Raw genomic sequence first — 22,317 nt, 5'->3', positions numbered from 1 at the left:
GGGGGGCACAGGGGGGATATATAAATGACGATGGGAACACGGGGAATGTTTGATTAGCAATCACCATCAACAAAGCTCAAGAGCAATAATTAGAATAATGAGGTATAGATTTGAATACGGATTGTTTTCCCATGGACAATTAAATATTGCATGTTCAAGAGTCGGTAAACCTGACAATCCATTTATATGTACAGACAATGGGACAGCGAAGAATGTTGTATATTCGCAAGTCTTACGTAGTTAAATTACGTAGTAATAAAACGGGGACGCCGGGGGCACAGGGGGGATATATAAATGACGATGGGAACACAGGGAATGTTTGATTAGCAATCACCATCAACAAAGCTCAAGAGCAATAATTACAATAATGAGGTATAGATTTGAATACGGATTGTTTTCCCATGGACAATTAAATATTGCATGTTCAAGAGTCGGTAAACCTGACAATCCATTTATATGTACAGACAATGGGACAGCGAAGAATGTTGTATATTCGCAAGTCTTACGTAGTTAAATATATATAATGACGACCAGGACACTCAAAGAGAAAGCGACCGGGACACAAGGAATGTTCGATTAGCAATCACCATCAACAAAGCACCGGGACACAAATGACGACCGGGACACAGGGAGTATAAATGACGACCAGGACATAAGTAAAAAAAAAACTAAAAAAAACTAAAAAAAAGGTAAAAACTACAAAAAAACTAAAAAGAAAAAAACTAAAAACTAATAAAAAAAACTAAAAAAGCTAAAAAACTAAAAAAAACTAAAAAAGAAAAAAAATGAAAAATAAAGGAGAAAAACAAAACTAAAAAAATAAAAATAAAAAAAAAACTAAAAAGGGGAAAAATACAAAAATTTATTTAATCATATACCATTTCAAAAACGAATGTATATACAGACCGGGACACCGGGATACAAATGACGACCGAGACACAGGAAATATTAATGACGACCGGGACACAGGGACACAACTACAACGGGGACGCCTGGGGCACAGGGGGATATATAAATGACGACGGGGACACAGGGAATGTTTGATTAGCAATCACCATCAACAAAGCTCAAGGGCAATCATTAGAATCATGAGTTATAACTAAAAAAAACTAAAAAAAAGGTAAAAAACAAAAAACTAAAAAAAAGACCAATTCAAAAACGAATGTATATACAAAACGGGACACCGGGATACAAATGACGACCGGGACACAAGGAATATAAATGGCGCCCGGGACACTCAAAGAGAAATCACAGACTGGGACACCGGGACACAAATGACGACCGGGACTCAGGGAATATAAATGACGACCGGGACACAGGGACACAACTACAACGGGGACGCCGGGGGGCACAGGGGGATATATAAATGACAACGGCGACACAGGGAATGGTCGATTAGCAATCACCATCAATAAAGCTCAAGGGCAATCATTAGAATCATGAGGTATAGATCTGAATACGGATCGTTTTACCATGGACCATTATATGTTGCATGTTAAAGAGTCGGTAAACCTGACAATCTATTTATATGCACAGACAATGGGACAGCAAAGAATGTTGTATATTCGCAAGTTTTACGTAGTTACAAACATATATATATATATATATATATATATATATATATATATATATATATATATATATGTATATATATATATATATATATATATATATATATATATATATATATATATATATATATATATATATATATATATATATATATATATATATATATATATATATATATATATATATACTAGCTGTTGGGATCACCATCATACTAGTTGTTGGAATCACCATCAACAAAGCTCAAGGGCAATCATTAGAATCATGAGGTATAGATCTGAATACGGATTGTTTTACCATGGACCATTATATGTTGCATCTTAAAAGAGTCGGTAAACCTGACAATCTATTTATATGCACAGACAATGGGACAGCAAAGAATGTTGTATATTCGCAAGTTTTACGTAGTTAAAAACATATATATATATATATATACTAGCTGTTGGGGTGGCGCTTCGCGCCACCCCAACACCTAGTTGGTGGGGGCGCTTCGCGCCCCCCCCCAAGCCCCCCCGCGCGCGTAAGTCGTTACGCGCCATATTAGTTACGCGCCATTGTAGTTGTGTCCCTATGTCCCACCTGTGAATATAGATATATATATATATATATATATATATATATATATATATATATATATATATGTTTTTAACTACGTAAAACTTGCGAATATACAACATTCTTTGCTGTCCCATTGTCTGTGCATATAAATAGATTGTCAGGTTTACCGACTCTTGAACATGCAACATATAATGGTCCATGGGAAAACAATCCGTATTCAGATCTATACCTCATGATTCTAATGATTGCCCTTGAGCTTTGTTGATGGTGATTGCTAATCGACCATTCCCTGAGTCGCCATCGTCATTTATATATCCCCCTGTGCACCCCGGCGTCCCCTTTGTAGTTATGTCCCTGTGTCCCGGTCGTCATTTATATTCCCTGTGTCCGGTCGTCATTTGTGTCCCGGTGTTCCAGTCTGTGATTTCTCTTTGAGTGTCCCGGGCGTCATTTATATTCCTTGTGTCCCGGTGTCCCGGTCGTCATTTATATCCCCCTGTGCCCCCCGGCGTCCCCATTGTAGTTGTGTCCCTGTGTCCCGGTCGTCATTTATATTCCCTGTGTCCCGGTCGTCATTTGTATCCCGGTGTCCCGGTCTGTATATACATTCGTTTTTTAGTTTTGTTTTTCTCCTTTATTTTTTTCCTTTTTTCTTTTTTTTCTTTTTTAGTTTATTTAGATTTTTAGATTTTTTAGTTTTTTTATTAGTTTTTAGTTTTTTTGTAGTTTTTACCATTTTTTTAGTTTTTTTAGTTTTTTTTTTTTACTTATGTCCTGGTCGTCATTTATACTCCCTGTGTCCCGATCGTCATTTGTGTCTCGGTGCTTTGTTGATTGCTAATTTATATTATATTTATATTTATATTTTTTATATTTATTAATATTTTTTTAGTTTTCTTTTTCTCTTATTTTTCAGTTTTTTCCATTTTTTTAGTTTTTTCTTTTTTAGTTTTTATTTTTTTTTTTTTTTACCTTTTTTTAGTTTTTTTAGTTTTTTTAGTTTTTTAGCTTTTTTAGTTTTTTTTATTAGTTTCTAGTTTTTTTTTAGTTTTTGCCTTTTTTTAGTTTTTTCAGTTTTTTTTAGTTTTTAGTTTTTTACCTTTTTTAGTTTTTTTTTAGTTTTTTAGCTTTTTTAGTTTTTTTTCTTTTTAGTTTTTTTTGTAGTTTTTACCTTTTTTAGTTTTTTTTTCTTCTTTTGTATTAGTGTGAAATAATTCAGACGTCATATGCGGACAAACACGACGTCACTCGACAGACAGACATAACCCACAAACAACTTATTTTTATATATATTTATTCATATTTTTTTAGTTTTCTTTTTCTCTTTTATTTTTCAGTTTTTTCCTTTTTTTTAGTTTTTTTCTTTTTTAGTTTTTAGTTTTTTTTAGTTTTTTACCTTTTTTTAGTTTTTTTAGTTTTTTTTTAGTTTTTTAGCTTTTTTAGTTTTTTTATTAGTTTTTATTTTTTTTGTAGTTTTTGCCTTTTTTTATTTTTTTCAGTTTTTTTTTTAGTTATTAGATTTTTACCTTTTTTTAGTTTTTTTAGTTTTTTAGCTTTTTTAGTTTTTTTTCTTTTTAGTTTTTTTTGTAGTTTTTACCTTTTTTAGTTTTTTTCTTCTTTTGTATTAGTGTGAAATAATTCAGACGTCATATGCGAACAAACATGACGTCACCTGATCCACAGATCCACACACAGACAACTTATTTTTATATATATAGACTAGCTGTTGGGGTGGCGCTTCGCGCCACCCCAACACCTAGTTGGTGGGGGCGCTTCGCGCCCCCCCAAGCCCCCCCGCGCGCGTAAGTCGTTACGCGCCATAATAGTTACGCGCCATTGTAGTTGTGTCCCTATGTCCCACCTGTGAATATAGATATATATATATATATATATATATATATATATATATATATATATATATATATATATATATATATATATATATATATATATATGGTTTTAACTACGTAAAACTTGCGAATATACAACATTCTTTGCTGTCCCATTGTCTTTGCATATAAATAGATTGTCAGGTTTACCGACTCTTGAACATGCAACATATAATGGTCCATGGGAAAACAATCTGTATTCAGATCTATACCTCATGATTCTAATGATTGCCCTTGAGCTTTGTTGATGGTGATTGCTAATCGACCATTCCCTGTCCCGGTGTCCCGGTCGTCATTTATATCCCCCTGTTTCCCCCGGTGTCCCCGTTGTAGTTGTGTCCCTGTGTCCCGGTCGTCATTTATATTCCCTGTGTCCCGGTCGTCATTTGTATCCCGGTGTCCCGGTCTGTATATACATTCGTTTTTTAGTTTTGTTTTTCTCCTTTATTTTTTTTCCTTTTTTTTTCTTTTTTAGTTTATTTAGATTTTTAGATTTTTTAGTTTTTTTATTAGTTTTTAGTTTTTTTTCTTTTTAGTTTTTTTGTCCCGGTCGTCATTTATATCCCCCTGTTTCCCCCGGTGTCCCCGTTGTAGTTGTGTCCCTGTCTCCCGGTCGTCATTTATATTCCCTGTGTCCCGGTTGTCATTTGTATCCCGGTGTCCCGGTCTGTATATACATTCGTTTTTTAGTTTTGTTTTTCTCCTTTATTTTTTTCCTTTTTTTTTCTTTTTTAGTTTATTTAGATTTTTAGATTTTTTAGTTTTTTTATTAGTTTTTAGTTTTTTTTTTTTTTTTAGTTTTTTTGTAGTTTTTACCTTCTTTTTAGTTTTGTTAGTTTTTTTTTTACTTATGTCCTGGTCGTCATTTATACTCCCTGTGTCCCGGTGCTTTGTTGATTGCTAATCGAACATTCCTTTTGTCCTGGTCGCTTTCTCTTTGAGTGTCGTCATTTATTTTTTTCTTTTTTAGTTCTTTTAGTTTTTACCTTTTTTAGTTTTTTTTAGTTTTTTAGATGAAATTTTTTTTTAGTTTTTTCCTTTTTTTCTTTTTAGTTTTTTATTGGTTTTTACCTTTATTTTAGCTTATTTTTCAGTTTTTTCCTTTTTTTTAGTTTTTTTTTATTTTTTATTTTTTTTAGTTTTTTACCTTTTTTTAGTTTTTTTAGTTTTTTTAGTTTTTTAGCTTTTTTACTTTTTTTTATTAGTTTTTAGTTTTTTTTTGTAGTTTTTGCCTTTTTTTAGTTTTTTCAGTTTTTTTTTAGTTTTTTATTGGTTTTTACCTTTATTTTAGCTTATTTTTCAGTTTTTTCCTTTTTTTTAGTTTTTTTAGTTTTGTTTTTTTAGTTTTTTACCTTTTTTTAGTTTTTTTTAGTTTTTTAGCTTTTTTATTTTTTTTATTAGTTTTTAGTTTTTTTTGTAGTTTTTGCCTTTTTTTAGTTTTTTTAGTTTTTTAGCTTTTTTATTAGTTTTTAGTTTTTTTTGTAGTTTTTGCCTTTTTTTAGTTTTTTTAGTTTTTTAGCTTTTTTATTTTTTTTATTAGTTTTTAGTTTTTTTTTGTAGTTTTTGCCTTTTTTTAGTTTTTTCAGTTTTGACGTCACCTGATCCAGTTTTTTCAGGTGACGTCACCTGATCCACAGATCCACACACAGACAAGTTATTTATATATATATAGACTAGCTGTTGGGGTGGCGCTTCGCGCCACCCCAACACCTAGTTGGTGGGGGCGCTTCGCGCCCCCCCCAAGCCCCCCCGCGCGCGTAAGTCGTTACGCGCCATATTAGTTACGCGCCATTGTAGTTGTGTCCCTATGTCCCACCTGTGAATATAGATAGATATATATATGTTTTTAACTACGTAAAACTTGCGAATATACAACATTCTTTGCTGTCCCATTGTCTGTGCATATAAATAGATTGTCAGGTTTACCGACTCTTGAACTTGCAACATATAATGGTCCATGGGAAAACAATCCGTATTCAGATCTATACCTCATGATTCTAATGATTGCCCTTGAGCTTTGTTGATGGTGATTGCTAATCGACCATTCCCTGAGTCGCCATCGTCATTTATATATCCCCCTGTGCACCCCGGCGTCCCCTTTGTAGTTATGTCCCTGTGTCCCGGTCGTCATTTATATTCCCTGTGTCCCGGTCGTCATTTGTGTCCCGGTGTTCCAGTCTGTGATTTCTCTTTGAGTGTCCCGGGCGTCATTTATATTCCTTGTGTCCCGGTGTCCCGGTCGTCATTTATATCCCCCTGTGCCCCCCGGCGTCCCCATTGTAGTTGTGTCCCTGTGTCCCGGTCGTCATTTATATTCCCTGTGTCCCGGTCGTCATTTGTATCCCGGTGTCCCGGTCTGTATATACATTCGTTTTTTAGTTTTGTTTTTCTCCTTTATTTTTTTCCTTATTTATTAATATTTTTTTAGTTTTCTTTTTCTCTTATTTTTCAGTTTTTTCCTTTTTTTTAGTTTTTTCTTTTTTAGTTTTTAGTTTTTTTTTGTTTTTTACCTTTTTTTAGTTTTTTTAGTTTTTTTAGTTTTTTAGCTTTTTTAGTTTTTTTATTAGTTTTTAGTTTTTTTTTTAGTTTTTGCCTTTTTTTAGTTTTTTCAGTTTTTTTTAGTTTTTAGTTTTTTACCTTTTTTTAGTTTTTTTTAGTTTTTTAGCTTTTTTAGTTTTTTTTCTTTTTAGTTTTTTTTGTAGTTTTTACCTTTTTTAGTTTTTTTCTTCTTTTGTATTAGTGTGAAATAATTCAGACGTCATATGCGGACAAACACGACGTCACTCGACAGACAGACAGACAGACATAACCCACAAACAACTTATTTTTATATATATTTATTCATATTTTTTTAGAATTCTTTTTCTCTTTTATTTTTCAGTTTTTTTCTTTTTTTTAGATTTTTTTCTTTTTTAGTTTTTTGTTTTATTTAGTTTTTTACCTTTTTTTAGTTTTTTTTAGTTTTTTTAGTTTTTTAGCTTTTTTAGTTTTTTTATTAGTTTTTATTTTTTTTGTAGTTTTTGCCTTTTTTTTTTCAGTTTTTTTTTAGTTATTAGATTTTTACCTTTTTTTAGTTTTTTTTAGTTTTTTAGCTTTTTTAGTTTTTTTTCTTTTTAGTTTTTTTTGTAGTTTTTACCTTTTTTAGTTTTTTTCTTCTTTTGTATTAGTGTGAAATAATTCAGACGTCATATGCGAACAAACATGACGTCACCTGATCCACAGATCCACACACAGACAACTTATTTATATATATATAGATATATATATATATATATATATATATATATATATATATATATATATATATATATATATATATATATATATATATATATATATATATATATATATATATATATTTTATCTATCTATATATATAAAAATAAGTTGTCTGTCTGTGGATCTGTGGATCAGGTGACGTCATGTTTCTGTGTCGGCTGACGTCATGTTTTCGACTGACGAAATTACATTGGGACACAAATGACGACCAGGACACCGGCACATAGGGAATATAAATGACGACCGGGACACTCAAAGAGAAAGCGACCGGGACACAAGGAATGTTCAATTAGCAATCACCATCAACAAAACACCGTCAACAAACCATCACAAATGACGACCGGGACACAGGGAGTATAAATGACGACCAGGACATAAGTAAAAAAAAAACTAAAAAAAAAGGTAAAAACTACAAAAAAACTAAAAAGAAAAAAACAAACTAAAAACTAATAAAAAAAACTAAAAAAGCTAAAAAACTAAAAAAAAAACTAAAAAATAAAAAAAACTAAAAAAAGGAAACAAAAAGAAAAATAAAGGAGAAAAACAAAACTAAAGAAATAAAAATAAAAAAAAAAACTAAAAAGAAAAAAGAAAAAAAACTAAAAAAACTAAAAAAATGTAAAAACCAAAAAAAAACTAAAAAGAAAAAAAGGGGAAAAATACAAAAATTTATTTCATCATTTACCATTTCAAAAACGAATGTATATACAGACTGGGACACCGGAATACAAATGACGACCGGGACACAGGGAATATAAATGACGACCGGGACACAGGGACACAACTACAACGGGGACGCCGGGGGGCACAGGGGGATATATAAATGACGATGGGGTCACAGAGAATGTTCGATTAGCAATCACCATCAACAAAGCTCAAGGGTAATCATTAGAATCATGAGGTATAACTAAAAAAAACTAAAAAAAAGGCAAAAACTAAAACCTGAAAAAAAAACCAATTCAAAAACTAATGTATATACAGACTGGGACACCGGGACACGAATGACGACCGGGACACCGGGACACAAGGAATATCAATGACGCCCGGGACCCTCAAAGAGAATTCACAGACTGGGACACCGGGACATAAATGACGACCGGAACACATTGAATATAAATGACGACCGGGACACCGGGGGGCACACGGGGATATATAAATGACGACGGCGACACAGGGAATCGTCGATTAGCAATCACCATCAACAAAGATCAAGGGCAATCACTAGAATCATGAGGTATAGATCTGAATACGGATTGTTTTCCCATGGACATTATATGTTGCATGTTCAAGAGTCGGTAAACCTGACAATCTATTTATATGCACAGACAATGGGACAGCAAAGAATGTTGTATATTTGCAAGTTAAGCGCCACCCCAACACCTAGTTGGTGGGGCGCTTCGCGCCCCCCCAAGCCCCCCCGCGAGCGTAAGTCGTTACGCGCCATATTAGTTACGCGCCATTGTAGTTGTGTCCCTATGTCCCACCTGTGAATATAGATAGATTTATATATGTGTTTCAAACTACGTAAAAATTGCGAATATACAACATTCTTGGCTTTCCCATTGTCTGTCCATATACAAAGCCGTATGTACTAATAATGACGTCATATGCAAACGCTCTTTTTACAAACAAACAAACATGCATACACACAACTCGTTTTTATATAGATAGATAGATAGATAGATACAATACAAATTAACTACGTAAAACTTGTGAATATACAACAGTCTTCGCTGTCCCATTGTCTGTGTGTATAAATAGATTGTCAGGTTTACCGACCCTCAAAGATGCAACATACAATTGTACATTGGTAAAGCAATCTGTATTAAGATCTATACCGCATTTTTCTAGTGATTGCCCTTGAGCTTTATTGATGGTGGTTGCAAATGCTAATCGAATTGGGAATTGCAATCTTTTAAATTGAAAAAGCAGATCCGTTGGAATCATGGGAATGCGAGGAATAAGAACAGCCTCACCCTCATAAGGCCCTGTCAAGATTGTGGCATCTATTAGGTTTTCCATTGTTTTTTTTTTACGGCAAGTCGTCATTTATAACTGCATCTCGCAAATGAATGTATTGTTCAGAGCGGAGCTTGGTCTGATTCAGGCGGATATATAGCAAACGTTCTGATTCAATTTTAGCATACATATCCACGACAAATTGGTGAAACAATTCACGGCATTTTAAAATATAATTTTCTTCATCCTGCCGAATCATTAGTCTATAGGAATAATAATGCATTGCACTGCATTTCTTATTCATTTCTTTGTTAGTGGCTGGATTCATCAATTTAATATTAAAGTGATAGCCGTCGGCTCCATCCCAAAAAATGATAGGATATTGTAGGGCATCGTAGCATCGATGAGTTTCAGCAATTCTTAACAACTGAGCGTTTCGCTTATGTAGAATAATATCTCGAGGTAAAAACTGATCACCGACCATAACGATTGCCACTTCGTCGATAGTCGGAGCATTGTATCTACGCACATGTTGGCCAGGAGGCGTTTTGTCAGCGGAAATAACAATTTTATGAGTATCAGTAGGCATCAAATCGATGGCTGTTTTGAACAGACGCACTAAATTATTATTTTCGTGGAAAAGATGTTGCAATTGGGAAACGATTGTCCTTTCAACGTTGGGAGAAATTTCGCAACGTGCATTCAATTCAGAATTTCTATCACTGATGAAGTACAATTGTAAAAATTTATGATTCTCGCCTGAGAATGGTAGAAGGGACCCTGCTTTATGATAAATTTGCCCTTTTACTTTGAAAGTAGACATAAATTGATCTGGATTTTCGATTTGGGCTCCAAACGACGTCATTTGGAAACATGAGTTGTATTGTCTGATTTTTGACAAAAAACGCTTAGATTCTGACGTAGTTCCAGTAAGGAAAGTCTTCAATGGCTCTGGTGGTGCAGCCAATAGAGGAAGTTTAACTTTTCCTGAGGCGCAACACATTCCCATTGTTTCACCATTGAATTTCAAGGCCTTGCAATAGGGACAAATTTTAGACATTGTCCCGATTTGAACACATCTACTCAAGCTATAATCATCGACTGGGTTGTACCTGAATGCCAGGCGATAATTTTCAGATTGCTCTGATTCCTCGGCACGCTCTCTTTTCTTACTTTCTCTATCAGCAGCAAGCCTGATTTCTTGCTGTTCTTGTAATTCCTCGGCACGCTTTCTTTTCTTACTTTCTCTATCAGCAGCAAGCCTGATTTCTTGCTGTTCTTGTGATTCCTCGGCACGCTTTCTTTTCTTACTTTCTCTATCAGCAGCAAGCCTGATTTCTTGCTGTTCTTGTAATTCCTCGGCACGCCTTCTTTTTTCACATTCTCTTTTAGCAGCAAGTCTGCTTCTGCGTTGCTCTGGTAGTTCCTCGGCATGCTTTCTGTTCTTTCTTTCTCTATCAGCCTCAAGCCTGTTTCCCTGCTGGTCTTTTGATTCCTCGGCACGCCTTCTTTTTTCACTTTCTCTTTTAGCAGCAAGTCTGCTTCTGCGTTGCTCTGGTAGTTCCTCGGCATGCTTTCTGTTCTTTCTTTCTCTATCAGCCTCAAGCCTGTTTCCCTGCTGGTCTTTTGATTCCTCGGCACGCCTTCTTTTTTCACTTTCTCTTTTAGCAGCAAGTCTGCTTTCGCGTTGCTCTGGTAGTTCCTCGGCACGCTTTCTTTTCTGACTTTCTCTATCAGCAGCAAGTTTTTTGGCATAGACTCTTTGAGCATCTTCATCAGTCATTGTAAACTTAAACATTAATAGAATTCTACGCGAACATATGTCTTATATAACTTGAATGACGTCACCTTCAAAGCAAAAATGATGGCAACTAATTTCATGACGTCAGCCGAAACATGACGTCACCTGATCCACAGACAACTTATTTTTATATAGATAGATATCTATATATATAAAAATAAGTTGTCTGTCTGTCTGTGGATGTGTGGATGGATGTGTCAGGTGACGTCACCTGAAAAAACTGGATTAGGTGACGTCAAAACTGAAAAAACTAAAAAAAGGCAAAAACTACAAAAAAAACTAAAAACTAATAAAAAAAATAAAAAAGCTAAAAAACTAAAAAAACTATAAAGGTAAAAACCAATAAAAAACTAAAAAAAAAACTGAAAAAACTAAAAAAAGGCAAAAACTACAAAAAAAAAACTAAAAACTAATAAGAAAAGTAAAAAAGCTAAAAAACTAAAAAAACTAAAAAAAACTAAAAAAATGTAAAAAACTAAAAAAAATAAAAAATAAAAAAAAACTAAAAAAAAGGAAAAAACTGAAAAATAAGCTAGAATAAAGGTAAAAACCAATAAAAAACTAAAAAAAAAGGAAAAAACTAATAAATGACGACACTCAAAGAGAAAGCGACCAGGACAAAAACTAAAAAAAAAGGCAAAAACTACAAAAAAACTAAAAACTAATAAAAAAAATAAAAAAGCTAAAAAACTAAAAAAACTAAAAAAAGGTAAAAAACTAAAAAAACTAAAAACTAAAAAAAAACTAAAAAAGGTAAAAACTAAAAGAACTAAAAAAGAAAAAAATAAATGACGACACTCAAAGAGAAAGCGACCAGGACAAAAGGAATGTTCGATTAGCAATCAACAAAGCACCGGGACACAGGGAGTATAAATGACGACCAGGACACAAGTAAAAAAAAAAAAATTAACAAAACTAAAAAGAAGGTAAAAACTACAAAAAAACTAAAAAGAAAAAAAAACTAAAAACTAATAAAAAAACTAAAAAATCTAAAAATCTAAATAAACTAAAAAAGAAAAAAAAGGAAAAAAATAAAGGAGAAAAACAAAACTAAAAAACGAATGTATATACAGACCGGTACACCGGGATACAAATGACGACCGGGACACAGGGAATATAAATAACGACCGGGACACAGGGACACAACTACAACGGGGACACCGGGGGAAACAGGGGGATATAAATGACGACCGGGACAAAAAAACTAAAAAGAAATAAAAACTAAAAACTAATAAAAAAAACTAAAAAATCTAAAAATCTAAATAAGCTAAAAAAGAAAAAAAAAAGGAAAAAAATAAAGGAGAAAAACAAAACTAAAAAACGAATGTATATACAGACCGGGACACCGGGATACAAATGATGACCGGGACCCGGGACACAGGGAATATAAATGACGACCGGGACACAGGGACACAACTACAACGGGGACACCGGGGGAAACAGGGGGATAACCTGACAATCTATTTATATGCAAAGACAATGGGACAGCAAAGAATGTTGTATATTCGCAAGTTTTACGTAGTTAAAACCATATATATATATATATCTATATTCACAGGTGGGACATAGGGACACAACTACAATGGCGCGTAACTATTATGGCGCGTAACGACTTACGCGCGCGGGGGGGCTTGGGGGGGGGGCGCGAAGCGCCCCCACCAACTAGGTGTTGGGGTGGCGCGAAGCGCCACCCCAACAGCTAGTATATATATATATATCTTTCTATATTCACAGGTGGGACATAGGGACACAACTACAATGGTGCGTAACTAATATGGCGCGTAACGACTTACGCGCGCGGGGGGGCTTGGGGGGCGCGAAGTGCCCCCACCAACTAGGTGTTGGGGTGGCGCGAAGCGCCACCCCAACAGCTAGTATATATATATATACGTAGTTAAGTTAAGTCTTACGTAGTATTGCCACACGCACATATACTAATCTGGCTACATAATAAAATTACGTCTAACGAAATTGATGATGTGATTTCCACTGAAATACCTGATGAAAATGTCGATAAGGGGTTATATGATATTGTTGAAAAAAATATGATACATGGACCTTGCGGTGCATTGAACGAAAATTCACCATGCATGGCCAAAGGAAGGTGCACAAAGCAATATCCTCGACGTTTAGTATCCAACACAATTACTGGCAATGATGGTTACCCACAATATAGAAGAAGATCTACTGAAGATGGCGGTAAAACAGCAATAATAAAGAAGCGTAACGGTACCACCATCGAAGTAGATAACCAGTGGGTTGTTCCATATTCCCCATTATTATCAAAAACATTTAATGCACACATAAACGTTGAATACTGTAACTCCGTAAAGGCAATCAAATACATTGGTAAATACGTCAACAAAGGCAGTGACATGGCAGTTTTTGGCTTTCAGTCTGAAATCAAAGATATCGACGAAATCGTACAATATCAGGCTGGAAGATACATAAGCAGTAATGAAGCAGTTTGGCGAATTCTTCAACGTGTTATTTTCTCGGACACCAACGTGCAACAAAGAGCCCTGAATACACCGGATACAAAGTTAACTGCTTTCTTTTCGCTATGCAAAAATGATTCTTTTGCGAAAAAACTGCTGTATACTGAAGTGCCTTCGTATTGCACGTGGAATACTAAAAATAAAGTATTTGAACGTCGAAAACAGAGTAAGTCAGTCGACGGCCAACCTACCATCTTCAAAGATACCACGATAGGAAGACTCTACACCGTTCACCCCAATCAACATGAATGCTTCTTTCTACGCCTGCTTTTGGTGAATGTACCCGGTCCGACGTCCTTTGAGTATTTGAGAACTGTAAACGGTACTATACATGACACTTACCGTAGTGCATGCCAAGCTCTGAATTTATTGGAGAATGACCAACACTGGGATAACTGCATCAATGACGCGTGCGAAACGTCAACTCCAAGTCAAATTCGTGCATTGTTTGGCATCATACTAACAACTTGCTCTCCATCAGCTCCTACAGAGTTATGGAAAAAATTTAAATCAAAAATGTCCGAAGATTTACTCCATCGATAACGGTTAGAGACGTCAGATATGACTTTTGATTTTACATCAGAAATTTATAACTACACTTTAGTTATTATAGAAGATTTGTGCGTATGTATGGCAAACAAACTTCTTCAGGATTTTGGAATGCCTTCACCTAATCGTACCGCTCCTGTTTCGACATGTGTAGAATTGGATCGTGAACAAAGTTACAGTACGAGTGATCTATTGTCGTATCTACAAAATAACAGTTCCAAGTTAACGTCGGAACAAAAAGACATTTATGATACGATAATGCATTGTGTCGATAACAACGTTGGAGAAATTTTCTTTTTGGATGTGCCAGGAGGTACTGGTAAAACGTTTGTGATAAAACTGATTCTGGCATCAGTTCGATCAAAAAATGATATAGCGTTGGCAATTGCGTCGTCCGGAATAGCCGCAACGTTGCTGCCTGGTGGAAGAACTGCTCATTCCGCTTTGAAATTGCCTCTGAATTTGCATTCTACAGAAACTCCCACGTGCAATATTTCCAAATCATCTGGGATGGGTAAAGTATTGCAGCAATGCAAACTTATTATTTGGGACGAGTGCACAATGGCACAAAAAAAAATTGCTCGAGGTTCTGGATCAATGTTTGAAAGATTTGCGAGGGAATGCGACCCTATTGCAGCACATTAATATTGCTTGCGGGAGATCTCAGGCAAACATTACCTATATTACCTAGATCAACCCCTGCAGACGAAATGAATGCTTGCCTGAAAAGTTCTAATTTATGGGCACACGTAAAAACATTAAAATTAACTACAAATATGCGTGTCCGATTGCAAAACGATGACTCTGGTCAAACATTTTCAGATCAATTACTGGCAATTGGGAACGGAAAGCTCCCAGTAGACTCAATTTCAGGACGTATACAACTACCTGCTGAATTCTGTAATTTAGTGACGTCCAAAACTGAATTGATTGAAAAAGTGTTTCCGAATATTCTAAACAATTATAAAAATAATAAATGGCTAAGAGAAAGAGCGATTCTTGCACCCAAAAATATAGACGTCCACGAAATCAACAACATTGTTTTGACCAAAATTCGAGACCAGGCAGTCCTTTACAAGTCAGTCGACACAGTTTTGGAACCAAATGAGGCGGTTAATTATCCATCTGAATTTTTAAATTCCATAGATCCTTCAGGGTTTCCACCACACGTGCTACAACTAAAAATAGGCGTACCAATAATACTTTTAAGAAATGTAAACCCACCAAAGCTTTGCAATGGCACTCGACTTGCCGTAAAAAAAAACAATGGAAAACCTAATAGAGGCCACAATCTTGACAGGGCCTTTTGAGGGTGAGGCTGTTCTTATTCCTCGCATTCCCATGATTCCAACGGATCTGCCTTTTCAATTTAAAAGATTGCAATTCCCAATTCGATTAGTATTTGCAATCACCATCAACAAAGCTCAAGGTCAATCATTGGAAAAATGTGGTATTGATCTTAATACTGATTGTTTTTCCCATGGACAATTGTACGTTGCATGTTCGAGGGTCGGTAAACCTGACAATCTATTTATATGCAGCGACAATTGGACAGCGAAGAATGTTGTATATTCGCAAGTTTTACGCAGTTAATTTGTATTGTATCTATCTATCTATCCATCTATCTATATAAAAACGAATTGTGTGTATGCATGTTTGTTTGTTTGTAAAAAGAGCGTTTGTATATGAGGTCATTATTAGTACATAAGGCTTTGTATATGCACAGACAATGGGAAAGCCAAGAATGTTGTATATTCGCAAGTTTTATGTAGTTCAAGACACATATATAAATCTATCTATATTCATGGGTGGTACACAGGGACACAACTACAATGGCGCGTAACTAATATGGCGCGTAACGACTTACTTGCGCGGGGGGGCTTGGGGGGGGGCGCGAAGCGCCACCCCAACAGCTAGTATAGTATATATATATATATATATATATATATATATATATATATATATATATATATATATATATATATATATATATATATATATATATATATATATATATATATATATATATATATATATATATATATATATATATATATATATTCACAGGTGGGACACAGGGACATAACTACAATGGCGCGTAACTAATATGGCGCTTAACGACTTACGCGCGTGGGGGGGGGCTTGGGGGGAGTGCCCCCTCCAACTAGATGTCTGATTAGCTAGTCTGATTATCTGATTATAAAAATAAGAGACTTGGTTTATTTTGTGCACTTGCAATTGTCCTTTATTGGAAAGGTATGCTATTATGGATTCAAGACGAACCATGTTGACATTTGCCCTTTGGGTTATTCATGATGCATCAAGTCGATCCTGCCGAGGACATCATGCTTTTTTCCGGGCTTATGTGGCCTTGAAACTAAAAAAATTTAAAATCGAGCAAATATTGTGAGACTCGTAACTATAAGCGATTTTTATGCATTTGGATTTTAAAAAAATCAGAACCATTAAAAAATCAGATTCTTTTCATGTATGTATTGATATAAAAACTCCTTTTTTAGAGTTACGGTTACTGCTATAATTTTGCTACCTCGAATTTTTTTTATTTAGAGAATTAGCTGATTTTATAGTTTTTGATTTAAAAGCAGTTTTATTTTGAATTTTAAATCGATTGGTGATGAGAACAAAAAAACACAAACCCATAAAATAGGTGATTTTTGGATTATAGTCCGTATCTTGCTGCATTGTGAGGTGTGCCTGAGTTGTAATAAAGATTATAGGGGTTATTATGGTAAACTTCTGATAAATATTGCTAATTCTCAGGAAATAATATCAATACTATTAGGCTCCTTATTTTATGCAATTTCGGATATCATGGCTGCTTTTCTGGCAATGCTGACATTTGAAAACGGATTAAGAATGCTAATCCGGCTTCTGTTTATTTAAGAATTAACGACGCTTCTTGACTACTAAGGTCCCTGCGTCGGCCCTGCAGTGCATTCCTGCAGCGTGATTCGATCTCTGGGTCCCGTATTACCAAGCTAAGGTCAAATCCACTGCACCACCACAGGACAACCGGCTTCTGTTTGTATAGGGTTTTAACTATTTTAAAAGCACTATGGGTGACATGTTGCCCGTATGTACACTAGAGGGTAAAGCATGGAGAGATGCGTTTTTTTATTTGTTTTTTTGTCTATTCCTCTACTTTAAGTTGTTGTATGTTTGATTAAATGTTAAATGCAGTACTGTTTGAGAAGTGACTATGTACCCTACTACCATGTTGGCTTCTGATCAGCTACACAGAAGGAAGGGGGTAGCACCACCAAAGCAGGACTTAGGAAAATTGGAGAACAAAAGGCGTCGGATACGAGCACGTCCGATAAGTGCCGTTCGACTTATCATTCGTGGTTTATTCCCTTGGACTAAATAAAACTCTTTTGGTATTTTCTTCTGAACAAACCAAAAAAATAAAATGGTAAAGTCTATGGGGTCTTAGAAGAAGTGAAACACAAAACAACAATACAGGATTCTTTTATTTACATTAGAAATATAAAAAAAAAAAAAAAAACCTGTGCCCGATAATTTTTTACAGCTTAAAGACAAAGCAGTCTTGTTTCTTATGCATTTTGTATTCTCTCTAAAGCGACAGTTTTCAATAATTCTACAAACATAGAAAGTATCGTCGGCCGGTTTGTATACGCAAGTTTTGTGGATGGATGTTGCATATGCTGCCAATCAACAATTTTGTTCATTTGATGTTACAACTTCTCTCTTTACTTCCTTCACTGTAAACTATGACGTCATAATAAAAGGAAAGTATTTGAAGGGTCAAATGATTAATTGACTGGAAGAAGTAACATAGGACGATTAAGTCGTCTTTTTTCCTTGCTCAAATGACTATAAAGTGAGCCTTTGAGCCCACTACGCCCATAACATAAATGTTTGAGAACAAACTCAGCTACCCTTCCGGTTTATTTATGTAAGTTTTTTGGATGGGTGTTGCATATGCTGCGAATTAACAATTTTTTTCATTTGATGTTTCATCTTCTCTCTTTACTTCCTTCACTGTAAACTATGACGTCATAATAGAAGGAAAGTATTTGAAGGCCCAAACGATTAATTGACTGGAAGAAGTAACATAGGACGATGAAGTCGACTTTTTTCCTTGCTCAAATGACTGTAAGGTGAGCCTTTGAGCCCACTACGCCTATAATATAAATGTTTGAGAACAAAGTCAGCTACCCTTCTGGTTTATTTATGCAGGTTTTTTGGATGGGTGTTGCATATGCTGCCAAGCAACAATTTTGTTCATTTAATGTTTCAACTTCTCTCTTTACATCCTTCACCGTAAACTATGACGTCATAATAGAAAAAAGTATTTGAAGGGCCAAACGATTAATTGACTGGAAGGAGTAACATAGGACGATGAAGTCGACTATTTTCCTTGCTCAAATGACTGTAAAATGAGCTTTTGAGCCACCTACGCCCATGATATAAATGTTTGAGAACAAACTCAGCTACCCTTCCAGTTTATGTACGCTAGTTTTGTGGATGGGTGTTGCATATGCTGCTAAGCAACAATTTTGTTCATTTAATGGTTCAACTTCTCTCTTTACTTGCTTCACCGTAACTTTGTATTTTTAAGCAATTTCAATGATGAATTATACTATTATTTTCTTTCAGGTCTATCGTTCAAACGGCAATTGACGATATGAATCAATCTATTGAATCAGACGTGATGGTTAGAGCTGTGCACGATGTAAAAGGGATTGATATGGGATCGGGTCTAGTCCGATACAAAGCTGAAGTTGACTTTGATGGCCGAGAACTGACTCGATCTTATCTCGAAAAACAAGATTTGGAGCTTTTACTTGAGGTTTATTTTTTCATGTTTACCTATCCCTAAAGGGTGTTAAGTTGCAACAATACTGTATCGTAAATTATTTTTAAAGTAATTTAAATCATTTTCTATTTTTTTCTAAGATTTATTCAAATTTCTTATTTGTTGACTCTTACAGGTTAGTTATTTTTGTATAGAAAAAAGGTGTGGAATTCACAATCTCAATCTGAGCCCCCTCCCTCTGCCTCCTGAACTAACCTAAGTTGTTCAAGGGAACAATCAAATCTGTCAGATGAATTGCAATTTAGTGTTTTATTTCTTTTAACCCTGGATTCCTGAAAACAGGTCCACCCAAAATGGAAAGGCTGTTTAGCCTTTCTCAATTCTAAAAAAATAGTGTCGCATAAAAAGGAAAAAGGTCCTAGGTACTTGCCCGAGGCACAGAGATCTCAGGTGCTCAAAATAATTAACCAATTAATCAATAATAATTTAATGAATCAAAGAATAGTCTAAAAACAATCAAAAAACAAACTATTAATTAATTAATAAATTGAAAACAGTTTTGTTAATAAATGAAAATTTTGGAAAAATTTGGCCTGGAAATTTCTTGGGACATAAGGGGGGGGGTGCTAATCAAAATTTTGCCCCGGGTGCAAGAGGGACCGGAATTGTCATTGCATTATTAGATTTGGGAAAGATGGAAAGTAGGAGAAAATAGTAATGAGTAAGGAGTAGTAGAAGTAAGAAAGTAGTAAGGAGTATGATTAGGAGAAAGTATAATTGCGATTTCCTAATTAAGCACAAAATTAATTGTGGAAAATGTTTCAAGTGAAATTATTTTCAATATCCTAGTGATTTCATTTCTTCATGAGAGTAAAAAGGACGACGATGTTAAGTATTAAAATACTGAGCGCGTTTAAAGCTCTACTTTTTTGTTTTATCCTGGATAAGTTGTTGTATTTTTCATTGGGACTTGGATATTTTTTGCTTGAGTGGTTTGATAATTGGTTGAGTGGTTTGATAAGTAGCTTGGATAGTGGTTTGATAATCTGACGAGTCGATTTTGTTCTGGACTGTTAGAGAAAAATAAATTATTTGATAAACTTATAATTTATAGTTTATTTTTCTGTTCAGTCTGTTCAGTTCAGTAATTTCAGTAATGAAATAATGGTCTTTCGAAGAGTATTGTCCAACATATCCTGGCTCAGACCACAATGGAATCAACTGAAAGAAGTGGGATACTGACAATTTTCTTATCTCAGTTGGCTTCTGACTTCTTTTAAGATACATCTAATGATAAGTTCAGACACGCCGGAAAACGGTCTCCAGGCTTATAAAAGTGGCGGCTTAGCCTGAAAAAAACGTTACTGAAAGCGGCGGCTTAGCCTGAAAAAAACGTTACTGAAAGCGGCGGCTTAGCCTGAAAAAAATGTTACTAAAAGCGGCGGCTTAGCCTGAAAAAACGTTACTGAAAGTGGCGGCTTAGCCTGAAAAAAACGCTACTGTGGGCCATTTCTTTCAAATAGGAAAAAAAAATTAATTCCAGTAAACGTTTTCCATCCACAATAGCCGTTTCTTTCTGGATAGAAAAAAGGTGAATACTGTTATAAACCGTTAATGAAGATTAGAACTCATAAGTGCTGTGCAAAATACATCTACTGGCAAATCTCATTCTCAATTCAACTTCAATGGCAACACTAGTGTATCTAACGAGGGGAGAAGGGGGAGGGGGGCAATGGATACATTTATCCCCGAGCAGAGAATCCGTTGGAGCACTAATTACATAATTGGTCTATACATCATGTTTGCAGTTGTAGCTTCAATTTTAGACGAACATCGCTTAGCCCAAAATTGATTATTTTGAGAAAAATATTCATAAGAGATAGGTCCACCTACGTTGGTCGGAAGGTGGGGCAAAAGGTGACATAATCCCGAGAGCCAAAAAATCTGCCTACATATCTGAAGAGTATTTGCAAAGCTCCTGATTTCAGTTTGTGGGAGAAGGGGTAAAATGTGACATTGCCAAGGGTACTAAAAAATCTACCTACGTATCTGCAAAGCTTCTGATTGGAATGAAAGTGACAGGCTTCAATGGTAAATTCCATTCTGATTCCAAACATCTTATGTGACAAAAGGAAGGGGATCTGAGTTTGTTCTCAAACATTTATATTATGGACGGAGTAGGCTCAAAAGCTTGCTTTACAGTCATTTGAGCAGGGAAAAAAGTCGACTTCATTGTCCTATGTTGCTCCTTCCAGTCAATTAATCATTTGGTCCTTCCAATAATTTCCTTCTATTATGATATTATGACGTCATAGTTTCAAGTTTTGTTTTTTACTTCTTCTTTTTTTTGTGGCTCACTTTTGTCCTTTCTATGGCCCCTTAAAAAACGTCTGAAAAATATTCAGTTCGTTTTCAATTTGTTTAGAAATGTATTAAAAAAAAAAAAAAAAGGCAATAGGGGTACATAATGTGGCGGATCAGGTGATATCATTCTTGAGACGACATGGCATGATTCTGTGGTTAGTTTTAATAACGGTAAATGTTTCATAATGTTAAATGTTGCACTTGTAACAACAACACTTGCAATAACGCTACATGTTGTAAACGTGACAGCAAAAAGAAATACTAGCGAAAGAAGAAAAACAAAGCAATAAAATCATCAATCTGCAATAAGTCTTTTCGTAAGAGAATGATAAATTTAATGTTGATGAGCAATCAAAGAATTTGCATGATTTTTAATTCCAGATAAACCATGCATTGAAGTCCTTGATAGGGTTTAATAAGAATTATTGATTGACGCGCATATAGATGCTTGAATTTCTTTTTTTTTTCATCGTCCTACGGTGAAATAATGGGAAAGTAGAGTTAACATGGATATAAGGAGTATTAAGAGGAGGGGAAAGGGAAAATTTCTTGTAATCAGTAGTGAGGCCTTTTTTAATTTAGGCAGACACGTACCTGCTACTCATTTCTTCCTTTAAAGGTTTAAGGTGAACGGCGATTCCCTGAAGACGCAGGTGTTATTAATTTTCTAAGAGATGCAGGTGTCTATTACGTCATAGGGAATGCTTTTCTTTTGTTATTATGCTTAAAAACCTAAGGGTGTAGGGGAAATATTCAGGGGCTTTTTTACCCTAGGATTTCTTTGGTTTTATCCAACAGAGAGTCTTTAACAAACCTGTAGAGGCTTCCTTATTCCAGGATTTCTGTGATTGTTAACCTGATAGAATTTAGGTGATACGTAATATGGTGTGTATATTACGTAATAGGACTTATTAGAGGGCCAGGTAAAAAGCTGTTACGTAATAGGGTTTGTTTACTTTTGGTTGTTACGTAAAAGGAAATGTTAGAGTCCAATTTATTAAGACATTTTTCTTCAAGACGTTTCATGGTACCCCAAGACGTTTTCTTCGA

The 22,317-nt window shown here is 34.9% G+C and overlaps 1 protein-coding gene across 2 annotated transcripts in view; it reads left to right on the top strand.

Annotated features, from left to right (window-relative positions):
- Positions 1-22,317, top strand: part of LOC136040900 (proton-coupled zinc antiporter SLC30A9, mitochondrial-like) — a 150,528-nt gene that overhangs the window by 114,245 nt on the left and 13,966 nt on the right. For both annotated transcript variants that reach the window (XM_065725318.1, XM_065725316.1), the window contains one exon: positions 18,744-18,936. In XM_065725318.1, coding sequence (XP_065581390.1) covers positions 18,744-18,936 — 193 coding nt within the window. The remainder of the gene's footprint in view (positions 1-18,743; positions 18,937-22,317) is intronic.

This window comes from Artemia franciscana, chromosome 21 (genome assembly GCF_032884065.1).
Source record: "Artemia franciscana chromosome 21, ASM3288406v1, whole genome shotgun sequence".
Lineage (NCBI taxonomy): Eukaryota > Metazoa > Arthropoda > Branchiopoda > Anostraca > Artemiidae > Artemia > Artemia franciscana.
The sequence above is the reverse complement of the archived record's forward strand: the minus strand, read 5'-3'. Positions and strand labels throughout refer to the sequence as shown.